Genomic DNA, 18,023 nt, shown 5'->3' on the forward strand with positions numbered 1-18,023 from the left:
TTGTTTTGTTGTGTGGTTTAATTATAACACTATCAGTGCTTAGTTTCTAAAGTGTTTATTTTAATCAGTATTATTCAGTATTAAAAAAGTTTAATTTTTTTGGAATTAATTTTTATATTGAAGTTTAATAAGTTTTGATTTATTTAATTAACCATCAAAGTGCAGGTTGTTGAAGGATTTCTAGTAATATGACTAGTGATTCATTATGATTTCTCCTGGTGCTTCTCGCCACTAACACTTCGTATTTTATAATAGCCTTGAATAGCATCCTTGATGGAATATTAATAGTCTTGATTATTTTGCTGTATTTGTTGTGCTGGAAACAATATACTGAGATACTACTACAAGATGTAACTGGCTTGTAATGGATTCCAATTTTGGTAATTTTAATAAGATAGAAAGCTGTGGGACACTTACTTGGAGTGAGAGTCTCTTGATCATGGAAAGAAATTCCTTGCACTATGGGAGTCCGTTAGTCTTTTTTAGAATTATTGTCATTTTTATTCTTTCCTTCCTTCTTTCATCAATAAATAATTACCTCACACTAGGTAATTTTATTTAGGTTGAAATACATCAAAATAACGTTTATTATTTATTTTTGAAACTTGTATGTTAAAAATTTAAGACCACTCACTTGTGAGCAATGGACCTGATATTTTAAAGTATGTTTATAATTGATAATGAAGATTTTTCATGCAAGTCTACTAGAGGGAAAAAACCCACGTTTGATGTGTGATGTTTGATAAGCACTGATGTTTGGTTTTAACGAAAGGGAAAAAATAGTTCATGAAATTACATAGTCATTATTTTTCTGAGGTAAGCCAAATAAAGCAAAGTGAAGTTAAGTCTTTAACATTTTTGGAGTTACACACCTTAATTAATTAGTGTGTCCTCTGTGACTTTCTTGTTGGAGTCATTCTTCCAGTTATAAATAGCCCAGGCTGGGTAGTCCAAATGAAAAGTGTGTGGCTATTGTCGTTTCATTGCTATGGCAATTCTACAGTTAGTGCGGAAGTTGCTGGCAAGCTGCTCGGTGAGGGTTTTGATGCACTGACTTGGAAGTGGCAGAATAAAACCCTTTTCCCAGCTGCTGTGTGATTCTGAATAGAGACATAGCAGCTGCTTTTTTTCAGTTTTTTACTAATTTAGATGTAGACATTATGCTTCAGTGAATTGTTGGCAGAAATGTCTTCTTGTTCTCCTGTCTGTCAAAGGGAAAACAAATTTAGGTTTCAAGTAAATATTGGGGCAAGTTTGTGAAAGTTCCAGAAAGTAGTCCTGGAACTGAGTCTTGTATCTTTTGGCTTTAAAACTGAAATGTCACAAATGGTGGCATAATCAATAATCGACACAACTTCACTAGAAGATTTTTTAGTTATTGAAACATATAGATTTACCCATTTCTTGGGATAAAATAAAAAGTTGTTCAGAGGATAAATGAAGGAATATCTATATAAAAGAAGTTGTAAAATAAATACTGGAAAAATGGTAGTTATATGTGCATGTAGCTAGCTGGCTGTTAACGTTTTTAGTAAATGTTATTTTAAAAATGAGACATAATGACTTCTTACTTTTGCATCACCAAGTTCTCATAAAGGTACATAAAGCAAGATAAATAGTTCTAGCTTTCAAAAGGAAGAATTTTTTTCTAAATTTAGAATATAGTTAATTAATGTTAGTTGTTACCCTGAAAGATTTTAGGAAAATTTTTCCTACTCAAGATAAATTTGAATGTTTATATTAAACTCTTCAAGATTTTGTTTTTCCTAACAGCTTAGTACTTTTTTTAAACATGGAAACCCAGTGTAATTTTTTTCTAGGAATATGAAAGGTTATACTATGCAGTAAAATTTAGTTTGGCCATTCGCTTCTATTCTGAAAGTACTCCTAAGATATTTTAAAGTTGACTTGTTAATTTTATTTTTAATTACAAATGTCTTTTTCTCATTTCTTTCTGAAAATCCTCAAATATATAAAATCAGATATTTTTTTTCCCTGCTTTGTGTTATCAGCAAATATTCAGTATTTTCTTCTTTAGATAGTCTCCATGTTCACAAGATATGGATCTTTTGCTTTCTCTTTCTGAAGCTACAAAAGTAAGAAAACAAGAGATTTAGTGTTTTTTGTGAATCTCTACTACAGTAATCTCAGTTTCTGGTCAGGGTGCTACCCCCTTCCGTCAGAGGGGAGGTTAAATTGAAGATTTGCAGATTTTCTCATTACAAAACAGTGGCCACCTATCTTGTCTTCTAAAAACTTGACAGGTTTGCTTTTGGTATGTATGTCTTTAACTCAGCTTGAATTGATTTTTGTATATAGTGGGAGGTAGGGGTTCAATTTCATTTTTAGCATGTTGATGCTCAGTTGTCTCACCACAATTTATTAAAAGGTCCATCTTTTCCTCTTGATCTACAATACCTCTTCTGCTATATATCAAGTGTTGATATATGAATATGTTTCATTCTGGGTGTTCTGTTCTTTTCTGTTGGACTCTTTCTCTGTACTGTATGGTCATAATAGCATTATAATAAGTCATGACATGTGGGAGGACAAGTCTTTTATTTTTTCTTAAGAGTGTAGTGACTATTCTTGGTCCCTTGGTTCTCATCAAAGTGTCAACTTACAAATTTTCATTTTATTTTCAGCTTGTTAGGTTAAAAAAACCCCACAAGCTTGTTGAGATTTTGGTTTAGATCATATTAAATCTATATATCAATTTGGAAAGAATTAGCGTCTTTATAATATTGAGTTTTCTAATCTATGAATGTCATTTATCCATCAATATTAAGATATTCTTTAGTGTTGTAAAAATAAAGTCATAATTTTTCTCCTTAAAAGTTCTTTTTTTTAGTACTTGATGCTAGGTACTTTATATTTTTCGATGCTGTTGTTAATGGTATATTTTAAAATTTTATTTTCAAGCAGTTGCTAGTTATAGATATATAGTAGATTTTTGTGTACTTTTTTTTAATACAATGACATTGTTAAACTCTTTTATTAAATTCCAATAATATATCTGAGTATGTTTTAGATTTTTAAAAACATACACAATTATATTATCTGGGAATAATGATAGCTTTTGTCTTACTGCGCTGGTTAGAACCTTTAGTGTTGAATAGACGTCTTCTTCCCAATTTCAGATAAAATGCTTTACTCATTTTCCTATTAAGTATATTTGCTATGGGATTTTTTGTGGATACCCTTTATCAAAGTAGTGGTCTTCATTTTTTTTTTTCATTTATTTTTAATTTGCTCTTTTTTTAATCATGAATGGATATTAAATTTTATCTAACACATTTTCTATATCTATTGATAAAAGCATATATTTCTTCTTTGATCGCTTAACAAATACATTAATTGATATTGTATTGGGAGACTAATCTTGGGTTCCTGGGATATCATGATGCATTTTTATGCAGTGGTGGATTGCTAGATTTGGTTGGTTATATATTTTTAGGATTGTTTTGTTCATCTGCTCATTTGGGGTATAAGTCTTAATGCTGGCCTTTTTAGGTTTGAGCATGTCAAGAACTGTGAAGGGTGCGAGGTTTTGTCCTGCTTATAAGCTAAAAATTAACCTGCCATAGTGTCTTGGATTCTAGTAGAAGGCACAAATTCCTGGGTCAGAGATGAAGGACATTTTTTTATGCACAGCAATAGCCATACCCAGAGAATCAGCATTTTTTGCATCTGTTTCCTGAGCCCCAGTTCCTACATGGTGATGTGAAGAGGACCAGATAACACTTGCACACACAATGGATTGTGTTACAGGAGAAGATCCCTGAATTGAAGGAGTACAGACTTTGTAATGGGTGGTAAACATGCCTACCTTTTGCTTTGGAGGGAGATACTCTGTCTTCAAGGCTATATTCAGAACTACCATTTGCTCTGAAGGAGTCACTATTTCTGTCTTACAAGGCTGTTTGCTATACTAAACATCCTTGAAAAGATAGTATGGAAAAAGTGCAGTCACTGCGTACTTGTAAGACATGCAAAAACGCAAGAGATCCGTGGAGAATTGTCTCCCAACATGGCAAAAAAATGGTTATTCGAGACCATAAAATTAGTTTGGAAATACTGCCTTTTTCTAATATTGTAGAATAGTTTGGGTAAGAATGGAGTTTCTTGCAAGCTTGCTGGAGCTAATTGAGTAAAGCCACCTAGACTTGCAGTTTGCCTTATGGGAATATTTTTTTGATCAATGATCCAATTTCCTTAATGGTTACAGGACTATTCAGGTTTTCTAATTCTTTTTGAATAAATTTTTTTTCTTGGAATGTGTCCATTTTATCTGAGTTTTCAAATTTATAGGAATAAAGCTGTTTATAGTGGCCCTCTTTTCTTTTTCATGTGTCTAATTTTTGTAATGTCCTCTTTTTTTAGCCTTGATATTGGTTATTTAGGCTTTCTTTTTCTTGAACAGCCTTTCTAGATTTTTGTGAATTTTAATATTTTAAAAGAACCAGCTTTTGGCTTTTGAATCCTCTCTTGTATGTTTATGTTCTATTTCATTAATTTCTGTTCTTTAGTATTTATTTCCTTCTGCTTTTTAAAGTTAATTTTTTTCTTTTTTTCCTAAATCCGTTGGATGGACATAGACGATTTATTTTCAGTTCCTCTTATCATTTAAATACTTTTTTTGGTGAATCACACAACTATTAATATGTAGTGTTTATTATTTTTATTCATTTCCAAAAAATTAAATTTCCAGTATGATTACTTTTTTGACAAATGGATAACATGAAAGTATATTTCTTAATTCTCAAATATATGGTTAATTTTTTCTGGCTAATTATCTTTTTTTTTTTTTTTAAATCAGTTTCCTGTGTAATTGCTTTGAGGTTGGAAATCATGATCCATATCATTTTGGCCCTTTGACATATGGTGAGGACTGTTTTATGGAACAGTAGATGGTCAGTTTTTATAAATGCTCCTTTTGTGCTTGTAACATTAATGTGTAATTTTTGCTTCTTGAGTGTAGAATTCATAAAGTGGGTGCAGGTCCACTTTAATTGTATTTTCACCTCATCTGTATTTTTTAATGAGCTTTTGTTTCCTAGATCTATCAATTACTCGTTTTAGATGTGTTACTGTCAGCCACTGTGATTGTGGATTTATCTATTTCTTCTTGTATTTCTGTCATCTTTTGTTCTGTATATTTTGAAACTATGTTACAAGGTCATCTGTGATTTAACTATTCTCTCTTGCTGGTAAATTGAACACTTTATCATTATCAAATGACCCTTTTGGTCTTTAGTAACACTTTTTCTTTAATGTTTATTTTGTCTTTAATGTTTACTTTGTCTGGATGAATATGGCTACCTCAGCCACCTTTTGTTTAGACTTTTCCTCGTTTATAGTTTCTACTATTTTGCTTTCAGTCTTGTTCTTATCCTTTTAACTTGTGTTTTTTTGGTATAAAAATAAAGAACAAATTTTAAATTCAGGCTGATTGCTCTTCTTTTTACTTGATACATTTTGCACATATCATAATTATTGATGTAATTGAATTTATATCTAGTTTTGCACCCCCATTATTTGTTCTTTTTCTCTGCTATTTGAGTTGCCATGTATATATATATTTTTCTCATGCAGCTTTCTCTCACCTAGTTTGGAAGTTATTTTTTGTTTGCATATATTTTTTAGTAGTTGCTACTGAAATTTTTTCGTGCATATTTAACGTAACAGTGAAGTTATAAGTCTTTATCCTCCTTCTGAATAATATAAGCAGCTTACAGCACATTAAGTCCCTTTAACTTCCTCCCAACTTTAATTCTATTGTTGTCCTGTGTTTTGATTTTCTTCTTGAGTTTGCATCTATATACCACAAGATGTTGCTAATGGTTTTTTGTTGTTTTGTTTTTTAGATTTTCCTTTGTATTTACCACTTTCTATTCTCTTCGTTCCTTCTTGCATCTTTAGTCTTTTTGCGTTGTCCATTTGGGATCACTTTCTGTCTGAAATACACTTTCAGAATTTCCTTGTTTAATAATTTTGCTCTTGTCCTCAAAAGAGATTTTTTTCTGTTGGATCAGAATCGTAGGATGGTAGTTACTTTCTCTCAGCACAATGAAGATACCATTTACTGTCTTCTGGGTTCATTGTTGTTGATAAGTCAGCTATCATTTAACAGAGAAATTCTAACAGAGGTTAGAAGATTGGAGATGGCCAAAATACAGTGTGATTATTTCTTGCTTCCTACTTTTGTATTTTCAAAGAAACTAGATATACATGGGAATTTCCCTTTCTTCTCTCAGTTCTGATCTCCTCCCATAAATATGAAGGTGAACACAGGCTTAAAGTTGGGACATATATGAAGAAAGGAAACCTCAGGATTTGGGGGCTCCTTTGCAACTTGCCAAGACAAATGTAACAAAAGGAAGTTTTAATTTTTTTGCATGTAAAGCTACCCGTTTAAGAGTTTTTATCAAGTTGAAATTAGTCCTTTGAAAATGAAGAATATAAATGATCTTTAGCGATATCTCTATCATTTGTTATTTGTCATCTATTCATCATCCTTCCGTATCTGTCTGTCTGTCTATCATCCATCTTTCTTCCTGCTCTGCCTCTTCTTGAAGAGGGAATTGACTCCATATAAAAGCCCATTGAAATATGCCATGGACATACTTGTTGATGGAGATTTGGCAAAACACAATTCAAAACAGATAAGACAACAAGCTACGTATTTTTACAATTAAATCATTAAGGTAAAATTGAGTAGAAACAGTGCTGAAAGTTACTTTACGTCATCATTTGTTAAAGAATTGGAAATCACTACCATTCCGGCCGTGTCAGAGTCTCAGAGCTGCTGGAGTAGAAATAAGAGATAGTGCCCACTAATTTGTGCCAGAGCTAGGCTTTGTTGACTGCATCAGAGCTGCCACTAGATCTACAAGTGGAATGAAAGGATGTTTATATGCTATGGAGAGTAATACAGGGGTTCATTTTAATCATCTCTTTCTAAAGCCAGCTTAAGAGATGATATTGCCCTTTTCACAGTCATCTGGCTTGGAGCTGGAGTGTTGCTGGGCCATAGTTAGGCCATCGTGTTTATCACATTTCATGAATGTTAAGGATCCATATACTCTCTTTAGACTCTACAAGAAAAAATAATGTAAAATGTTGATAAATGTTTCACCTTGATTGGTACCTACCATTTCAAAGAATCAACTAAACAATCTTGGAGTTCCGTATACATTCCTGGTATACTACAGAACAAAATATAAAGTTGATTATGTCTATTAAAATGATTTTGACTCTATGCTAAAGAGAACCTACAGATCTTCCCTCTCCTTCACTCCATTCCCTTTTATCATTAGTGAGATCTGGCTTTGTTAAAGTCAAATAAAACAAAACTAGAGCTCCTACAAGCAGACTTTTTGTTTCATTTTAGTGTGACTCTTTCTGATTCTTACCATTGCTCTCTAACAGACTTTTTCATTTTCTATTTCAAAGTATCTTGGAATATAAGTGCAAAAAGTATATGTGTAGAAAATAATTCCTTATTTTATAGTAATAAGAGGAAGTGAAAGCTAACTTGACTGTGTTCCTCATCAAACATTTAAAAATTTACAGTAGTTAGATTCTCACGATTACTATGGATTATTAGTGAAGAGTCTGGGAAAGTCAGTTGTCTGTGATTGTTTGTAGATCTTAAAGAATGTGCCTTTTTCCTCTGCCTTTTTACTTGGTTAGGATTTTGCTACTTATGTTGCTTTTTAAGTGGAAGCAGCATAGGGGTATTCATATGCTCTAGATGGAAAGGTAATATTAGAAGAGATTGGGAAAGATTGTATCTGTTGGTGGGTGGCTTTTATGATTTTTACCACTCTAAAAAACTTGAAGGCCAGGGTCATTCAGTCTACTTTTTAGAGACACAGGAAATCATTAATCGAGATCTTGGGTAATGAAGAGGAACATTATTTTGCTCTGTGAATCTGTGCCTCTTTGAACATTAAAAAAATAAGTAGACTTGTTTGTTTAATAATTATTCAGGCATAGCATTCTAACCAAGTAAAATAATTAGCCATTGTTATCAACTGTTGAAACAGAAAAAGACCAGTTAATGCTCTCAAGTGGTTACCAGACAAGCCCGGAAATTCAATCTGTGTAGCTCAAGAAATGTGTTACTTAGAGCTAGGAAAAGAGAGGAGCCGTAGTAAGAACTGTTGATTGGACTGCTGACTATGTAGTCCAAACTAAGTGAGGGGCAGATCCTCTGAGCCTTTTATACTGAAACTTCCCCATCCTTAAAGTTTTTGTTGTTAATCGTGGGATTGGTTTAGAGGTTGTTTTAAAAATAGTAAATGAGTGGTTTATCTTCTGAGAGTTTTCTGACTTGAGATGACTTTGACATTCTCACACCTGAAAGACAACTTGGCAAGGTATAAAATATCTGGATCACAGTGTTTTCCCCTTAAATGTCTGCAGTTGTTGCTCAATGGCATTTCATATCGCCTGGTTGTTATTACTTGGTGGGTAAGCTGTTTTTTTCTTTCTGCCCTGTTCATAAAAAAATTGATCAATTTTTGTTAACCTTGCAAATCAGAAAACTTCCCAGTGTGTGTCTAACTGTTACTGCCTACCCTTGGGCCCATTTATTTCTTTTATGATGGTTTCTTTTTCAACAGTATCTTTTATCATTTTAATTTCCTTTGCATTCCAGTCTTGGAGAGCATCTCAAATTGATGTTCCACACGGCTTCAAATTTCACACAGCTTCATTTCTCTTATTTACTGCCTCCGATATGGTGTTTACTTCTGTGATTATTTACATATTCTATTAAATTTTTAGTGTTCTTGCAATCCTTACTTACCCTACCCATTTCCCTGTTTAATTTCATTCTCTTGTCTTTTTATTTAAGACAATTCCCTCCTCATGGCTCTCTATTCCTGATGTTTTAGACAAGGCCTAGACATTATATTGAAGAACAGATTAAAATATTTTTTTGGGAGGAGTGTTCATTTATTATTTTGCTGCTTTAATATATCCTTTATCAGTTCCTTCTGTTTTACTCCTCAACCCTTTATATCTTGCATGAATATTTCTACAACCAAATTCTAGCCCTGAGCTTATCTTATTCTCTACACATTTCTTGTGTATTTTATCTGTACGTAGTCAATTACAATCTATAGTCAGGTGATTCACCCTTTTAGCTCCAGTTTAGATCCACATTGCTCATTGTCCTTAGAACGTTTACCTCTAGATGTCACGTAGAGCAAAGTATGACAAAGCACCACTTATGTTCCTGTTTGCTAAATTCACTGCCTTGAGGAAAACGTATTGATTTCGTATTAACCTTTGCGCGTTCCATTTGTCAGGTGTAAAAGCATGCTGCTTCTGCTTTTGTAGCATTTCATACCGCTCTCTTTCCCTTGTAACCTCTAGACTGCTTTAAGAGATTTCTTATTTATCTATTAATTGTTTTATTTGCCATCTCTCCCCATCAAGAAATTCTTTCCTTCTCTGTTCTTTTCCCGCCCTCTTCCATCTGTGTGTTCTAGGAACACTTCTTTCTTCCCTTTATCTGAATACTGGAATATCATACTGTTACTTAAAATGATCTTGTACTACAGGCGTGCCAAACCAATATCCAGGTTGTTGTATACGGCTATGTAGGGATATGTTTTGTTTGGCTCTCTCCTTTGCCCCGCAGAGTGTATTGTACCTTAGTTATGTAAGCAGCTTAATACCTTATATCTTACGCTCAGTCGGCTTCTATATTTATGATACCTGCCTAGCTTATGTAAGAAGTTGGAGACCCCTTTTTGGAAAAGAATGTTTAAAGAGAAGGAAAATGTTCATGATATAATGAGTTAAAGCTACAGACTTAATGGAAAAAATACTGCAAGTTATAACCAAATTTTAATAGTGGTTATCTATGGGTGGTGTGATTAGAGATGATTATTTACCTTACTTCTCACCTGTAGTTACTAAATTTTCCTTAATGAATAATGTTTTTAGTATAAAACCAATTAACACTAATTTAAAAGGATATGGTTTTGTGTATGCATCTCATGGTACCAGTCAGCAAGGTCTGCTTGACACTTGGGCAAGTTGCAGTTCAGAAGACACGTGAGATGTGATCATGAACGGGCTTTTGGTCCTGCTTGGAGAAACAGTGTGTTCGAGACTCTGCTGAGATGTTACCAGTGAAAAAGGATATGGGCAGATCAATAGAACATTCTCAAGTAATATAAATGGAGAGGTCATTCAGGCCATGAGAGGCTGCACTGAGTTGAAATGCTGATAACATGTTTGTAATGCTTTGTTAAGAGCTTTTAAACATTGTGCAACATTAACTCTGCTAGTTATCCTGATAGAATCTTTCTCATAATAACTCTGCTAGTTATCCTGATATATAGAATCTTTCTCATAACCTGACTCTTCCGTTACAGGCATTTTGGGTTGTATATACTTTCATCACTTTGGGGTTTATTGCTCTTTGAACTTGCCCAGCAGTTTTTGTGAGTGTCTTAACCCTTATTGTTAGAAAAAACTAAAAACTGAATTCTAGGGTGTTAGCCTGGTGATTGTAGATACTTGACTATTTAGAAGACAGCAAACATACCGATCCTGGGCAGAACAGCCAAACTGAAACAACTACAGTGAAGGATACTGTTCGTTTAGACAGGTTCTCTTTCTTTTTATTAAAATTCTTTCTTTAGAGATCATAGAGCAATAATTTACAAAATGAAATTAGGACATGGTAATCCGTCTTCCTCAAGAAGCATTCTTATTAAAAAGTAGCTTCATGTGCTTGTAAGAAGCTAATTAGTTGCTGCCTGGCTTATGCTGAGAGGCTGCTGTGATTCATGGGTATTTACCCATCGCAACAGGATTTTCTAATGCTATTTGGTTATGAAATTATTTATACTTCTGACTCAGGGCTTTAAAAGGGCTTCCAGCAGTTTTCAAAAGCCAACTTCTGCGCTCAAGAGCGTTTTGTGCTGTTTATGGTGACTCAGCTTGGCAGCGTGAGAGTGTGTGAATCGGGCTGCACTACAGTGTCTAAGGTGCAGTTTGCTGGTGAAACTCCTCAAGCCAAGCATAATAATGAGTTTTCATTGATGTAGACCTTTTTATTTTGTAAGAAACAAACTTTTCCTGTATCAAACTTTTTAACGGTATTCAGAAACAATATCAACACAACTTTCTGTGGTTACATTTACTCTAATAAGCCATTAACAGAAACTCGTACCACTACATCCGTTAGGTTAATTCAATTCGTGAGTTTAGATGGATGGATGATTTAGAATTTGTTCTTTCTTTATCAGACATTTATTTTATTTAATTAGTGATTGGAATAGGGAAAAAGTCAAAAGCTCTTCATAGAGCTCTCTTTGAACGGTAAATATCATTAATTGCATCCATTTGTGAAGCACAGAATTCTTAATTTTGGAGCTCTCATACACTGTTACTTAACTGTCCTTCATTAGAGCAGCGAGCTTTATCTAGGGACAGAATTCCATTTGTTTCTTCAAAGTGGAAAGGAGATTTTGGGGTGACGTAGCCTTAATGTCCAAAGTTTTTCACAAGTGGGCGTCGTGTTTAGAAATCTATAAATTTTGGTTTGCATGGATTGTGTTGTTGATAGCAAGGTGAGTTAAGAGGGCCTGTGTTTAGCACAAGCATACTGGACAGATGTGAGTGTAGTGAACACGGAGCCTATTACTCTTCCTGGTCATCAGTATTCTTTTATAGTTCTCCATTTTCATTTTCATAAAGCAGTTTTATGGGTTTAAACTCATCTAGCTCGAAATTATGCAATTAATCACATTCACTTCTCATTTTTCTTACTAATTTGTCTGAGCTCTTTAATGTGACATCTGGTGGCAATAAATCACATAACAGGCAGTAGGGGCAGGGAAGAGATCAGACCCTCCTGCCATTAGAAGTTCATGTGTGCTAGCTAAGGTCATAGGGCCCAAAATAACATGTTTCTGAGAAATTTCCAAAGGGTCAAATTCTGAACAAAGGCATGGCACTCAGTCCTCAAGTGGCACATTACAAAGATTAGGGGACCTGAATCTGTGAGACCCACTTTGATGTTAACTTGCCATGCGACTTTCTGAACATCTCTTCTTGTCTGTCTCTGAGGCTGGGTTTCTTTACCCTTCTGAGGGGGGATAATGAATGATATCTGTTCCACCTGTTGATAGGATGACCTTACCTCATACTACAAAATGGTAACATAGAAAGACGTTAGAAATGACACAGTATTCAAGGATAAGGTAGACACTTGCTGTTCGCTTCTTCTCAATTTCTTCCTCCAACAATTCCTTAAATATTGAGATTTTTCAGGACTCAGGTCTAAACATTCTTCTCATCTTCCATTTCTGGGCTATCTCTTCCGTTCCCGTGGTTTCAGTTATGTGTACCATCTACACACAACCATCTTTTGAGCTCTAGATAGTCATATAACTCCCAAACCTCATGGGGCCCAGTCTCGGTTTGGAGTTGCATTTAAAGAAATTATAGTCCAATAATTAAAAGCAATTGAAAAGTAATACTACTCTTGTGTCTTGAAGAATATAACAGCCTATAGATTATAACTCAGCAATATTTCTTAAAATCTCTACCTCTCCTTGCTCCCCAACCCCTAGCCTTTGATTTAGGCTCCCATTTTTTCCGTGCTGACCCTGACAACTAACAACTCTCTCCGGTCTATTTTCATCTGAACTTCTCTCCACAAAGCAAATCTTTGGCTCATGTCTTCTTCATCTTTTTTTTTTTTTTTTTTCTGCCTAGCATGATAAGAGCTCAGGAACTAGAGCTCAGAGACTGGGCTGACAAAGACCAGATTCTCCCTGGAGGATGAGGGGGGAAGGAGCGGTTGGTTACTTTGGCAAAGACTCTTACTGGGTAGGAGAGGCAAGGGAGGCTGAGAACATTCACATGTAAATACTCTGTATTCCCAGCACACTTATGGAGTGGTCTGCTTGCTCTCTACTTATGTGTTCCATAGAGTACCTCGGAATCAACCTGCCTAAAACTTGACCCTGTTATTTTCCACCCAAATGTGCTTTTCCTCCAGTATCCCTTCTCTTTGTACAAAGTACCCATCATGCTCTTAGTTGCTTATTCCGGACATCTGAACATCATCCTCAAATTCTTGCTCTCCTCCTCTTTCACGGTCCATCCAAATTCTCTTTAGCCTAGATACTAAATACGTATTTCCAGAATCTCTTTTACTCCATCTCCACTGCTGCTTCTGAACTTGTTGCTCCCCTGCAATCAGTTTTCCGTACTCCAGTCAGAAGGATCCTTTAAAAACATGAATCTCATCGTTCCTTTTCCTCTTTTACACTATTTATAAGGCTTCTGAATACCAAACCCTTTAATATGACCTCTAAGATCCCATATAGTCTGGTTGGTCTCTGTCCACGTCTCTAAAAATAGTCTCCCTTCCTCAACGGATGCATTTCTTCCTGCCTCAAAGCCTTTGTCTAAGCTGGTCTGATTGTCTAAAGTATCTCTGACCCTCCTCTCTCCCTCATCTAGCTCTAGCTTTCTTGTTCACCTGATCTCAGCTCACCTGATCTCAGCTTAAATATGACCTCCTCATCCATGGCCTCTCTGACTCCTCAGGCTGAGCCAGTCCCTTTGCTATAGGCTCATGTTCCCCACACCTCCCCTTTGGTGAGACCCATTCACACTTAAAATCTAATTACCTGTTCAAACACATTTTGCCCAGCAGACCCTAAGCTCCATAAAAACAGAGGACATGACTCTCTCCTACAGCACTGTGTCTCCAGTGTAGCACAGTGCCCAGGTTAGATCAAGCATTCGATAAACACTCACTGATTTATGGATACTGCTTTCATGATTTGGGCTCTGTCTGCCTCTCATCTCCATGCATATTCTGTGTCACACTTTCTATTTGCCTGAGAAAACCTTGTGTCACTTCATATTTTTTTAAGCTCATGCTCTTTTCAGCAGAATTGTCTTCCCAGCCTTTCCTAGCTACCGCCTAATCATTGTCAGCATCACGAGATAGAACTCAGTGTGTAGCTGTCCTGTGACCCTTACCATGATATTTTGAAATTATTTATTTGATTACATGTTTTTGTGAGTAGGGCTGTGTGTGGTTTCCTTTATACTAGGGACTCTATTTTGTTTACTTTTACTCGTCCTGATAATCCCAGCACCTAATACAGGTCAGACTGAATCGAAAAAGTCGGAATGCCTCATAACTAGAGGTGTAATAATAATAATACAAGTAATTGCTGACGTTATTGACTACTTTCTGTATGCTAGGCACAATTTTAAGTGCTTTTACTCTGTTAATTCATTGAATCATCTCAACTCCTATGAAGGAGTCACTTTTGTTCTTCCCATTATATAGATGAACTGGAGACACAGAAAGGTTAAGTAAGTTGTCCAGGCTTAACTGGCTGGTAAGTGGCAAGGCTGGAATTTAAACCCACTGGTTCCGGAGCCTACTCTCATCTGTGGTGGTCAATCAGTTTAGTCTAGTGCTTTCAAAATTGGGTTCTAGAATCTCGCTGTGTGGCTCAAATTCTGGATGAGGATAATTACATATCCTTTATAGGGATGTTCTGAGGATTAAATAAAATAATTAGTCCATGTGAAATAATGTAGGCAGTTGTAACAGTGTTGAGTCAATGTGAGCACTCATTGGACAGACCTTTTGGGGTTCTTTCCAACCCTAAATTTAATGAGTCTGTCTTTTTATAGTTTGTCAGTCTTTTCCCTTTCCATTACCTGTTACTTTTCAATGTTATGGTGTTTATTTTTAATAATCAACCTTTATAAGGGCCTGAAGACATCTCTGCATTGCTATCAAGTAAGATCTATGAGCTTTGTGACAAGCATGTGCTGCCTAAAACCACAGTCCTAATTTCCCATACTCAAATCTGCAGGCTAGGTCGCTGAATAAAGATGTCTGGCTAAAGAGAGTAACTGAATTCCTATTTATAGCCAGAACAAAGCACAGAAAGAAATCCAATCAATCAATTACTGTTGTCTAATTCTTGGAAGTTTATTGAGATGTTCTAATTATAAAAGAACTAAAATTAACTTGTCAACACTTGCCGCACATGTTTCCTCTTTCCAAGTTAGGTGAAGGCCAATTTTGGATAGTCTGTGCTGTTAAACTGATTAGCAGTCAGATGGAAACTTTCAGCTGTTTAGGTGATCATTTCATTGTAAAGGCTCTTCATACTTTGACATACTTATTACTTTATGAAACTCATAAGATCATAAGATATTTTTCATCTCCCCGTGTATCAAGAGGCACTGCAGTAGCAAAAACGTTGGTGAAAACTACAGAGTGTATAGTTCTGAGACTTAATGGTCTGACTTGTGTGTAAACTTAACTACTTATCAGTAGTTATACAACAATGTAGTGAATGTTCAGAAGCGGATTTGTGTTACGTAAATAAATCCTATCTATCTGTCCATTTATTTATTTTCTTCAAAGATAGGACAAAGCTAATGAAAATATAGCAAAAAATATATTTAAAATAGGTGAAATCAGAGACGATTGTGGCAGCAGGGGGGAGTTTAGTTCACAGAATAAATACCGTGAAGTCCAAAACACTTGGTGGAGTTGGGTCTCTCTGACTGCCTACATAAAGAGGGAAATAAAGGACAGCTATGTGATTTATAGTGGCCATAAACAATACAAATCAGTTCTTGAGAAGCACAACTATTGCAGTAACCAAGACTAGAGAGAAATGTCTCCTGTTGTCCAGATTATGGTAAATAGCACCTTCAGCAGCCCTTGTACGGTAAAACACAACAACAGGTTTCTTAATGCTGCTGCCTTCAATACAGGCTATTTTTGGCATCATAAAGATCAATTCAATAAAAGCAATTCCACATGGGTCTTTTTTGCAACCCATTGATGTACTGGCTTAACCTGGGGATTGATTTATAGTATCTACAGGTACAAAAAGATTAAGTTTTCTTAGGTAACCCTGCTTAATTTTTTCACTGAGCTGTATTGATTAGATATTAGTTTTGGGTTAAATAATCAGACACGTCTGGAAATTGGAAGTTCCACTGGGAAGTGAGCTAGGTAGGGCCAGCAGGGCCAAGATTGTTTTTAAGAAATAATTTGGGATTGGCTCAAAGTTGTGTACCATAGAACTGTAGTTTTTTAAATACAACAGTGAGCATCAGGATCACCTGGAGGATTTTTAAAAGACAGGCCCATCTCCCACCTCTATAGTTTTCTTTTTAGTAGGTCTGGGGTGGGTGAGGTGAGGGCATCTGTATTGAAAAAAAAAAAAAGCCACGTAAATGATTCTAGTGATCAATGAAGTTTTAGAACTACTACCATAGATTATGCTGCATTAATTTCAGATAGATAAAAATTTAAAGCAAATATAACCAAATATACCTTAGCCATAAAACCATCTATTTTTAGTTAAGATCATCTGTTTTTGAGGACTGTAAATTCCCAAAATACTATCTATTGTAAGCTGTTTCTGAAATGTACACCTAGCCAATTGAATAAGGTGATTTAATGTATGGATTTATTAGTAACCCAATTAAAAGTTTTGGTGTATCTACTGGAGGTGATGAATTTTAATAGTTAATATGTATTCTGGGATAATTTTTTATTCTCACCATTGTCTGATTACATTTCCATATAAATTAAAAATATTTCAATAATTATAGTCTATCTAGAGAGCATTTTCTTATTTTTAGTCCTCAAGAAATTATAAAGCATACTTATGTGCATTTTAAAGTTATCTGAGATCTCTAGAGGTATGTTCATTGTAGGCTTTCAAGTGATAATATGAAAAAATGATGCTCGGAGATTGGTATCTCACATACTCTTTACTTATCTGCAGTAGTCATTAGTTATAAACAAATCTTTAACTATAGCAAATCTTTAATGTAGTAAATCTTTGTTTAAAGTAGAAAACAAAGCCCATATATGTATGTGTGTGTGTGTGTATGTCTTAGTCTAGCATTGATAACAACAACAGAATATTGAGTAAATGTCTTATGTTTACTTTTCATTGTTTCTTACAGGCATTGCTTCTATGACAGTGCCAGTGTACATCGCTGAGGTCTCGCCACCCAATTTAAGAGGTCGATTAGTCACCATTAATACCCTCTTCATCACAGGAGGGCAGTTCTTTGCAAGTGTTGTTGATGGAGCCTTCAGTTATCTCCAAAAGGATGGATGGAGGTCTGTAAATAGTTCTTACATTTAATTTTCAAATCATGATTTTAGCAGATGAGAGAAAAATTGAGAAATGATAGGAAAAATGTAACTGGATAGTTTGAATTGTTATAGCTAATTTGTAAGTGGGTAGCACTCAACAAAATTGAAAATGGACAAGAAGCTGATATTTATTTTAATGATAGACAAGGAACCTACCATTAAGAGTTGATATTTATGGGTTTTTTTAGCATTTAGGTGACATTTCTCACACTGCATGTAATCTTTTGCAATATTTGTTTAAAAATGAATGCAGCAATAAATATGCATGGGGGTTCTTGAATTGTATCAGTGATTGACAAGCTGTTTATGAACTGCAGATATAAACAACATCTTTTTTGGATTTAGGAAGCTACATTCTGATCTGAATGAAGGAAAACCCAGTCTCTAAAGGTATAGGTATAGCTATATAAAAGATGTTACATACGTAAATTTAAAATACACAAATTATTCTTTGATCACTATTTGGCTTATTTTGAATCGAAAGAGATGAGAAAAATGTTTCTAAAACTGCCTTAAAATATTTTCAAACTGAATATTGTAAAAACAAACTAATGTTGAAGCTTATGATATTATGGGCTGTGGATTTTGATATTATACTTTATACAAAACAACAGATTCATGTCACTGTTCCAGGGAAATTTCATTAAAGGGCACCACAGCTTACACAATCTTCTCTAACTTGTTTTCTTGCCACCATTTATTGCCACAAATGTTTGTTGAGCATCTCCTCTGTGTAGGTGCTGGGGATAGAATCTTGAACAAGACAGCTTTGAGTCCTTTTTGCATGGTGCTCACAGTGTTGGAGTTGATTCTTACA

General features: G+C 34.9%; 1 protein-coding gene across 1 annotated transcript in view; it reads left to right on the forward strand.

Moving 5' to 3' along the window:
• The window catches only part of SLC2A13 (solute carrier family 2 member 13), a 330,082-nt gene that overhangs the window by 32,798 nt on the left and 279,261 nt on the right, over positions 1-18,023 (forward strand). Inside the window, exon 2 of the mRNA XM_058558506.1 lies at positions 17,011-17,170. Coding sequence (XP_058414489.1) covers positions 17,011-17,170 — 160 coding nt within the window. The remainder of the gene's footprint in view (positions 1-17,010; positions 17,171-18,023) is intronic.

This window comes from Diceros bicornis, chromosome 17, assembly GCF_020826845.1.
Source record: "Diceros bicornis minor isolate mBicDic1 chromosome 17, mDicBic1.mat.cur, whole genome shotgun sequence".
Lineage (NCBI taxonomy): Eukaryota > Metazoa > Chordata > Mammalia > Perissodactyla > Rhinocerotidae > Diceros > Diceros bicornis.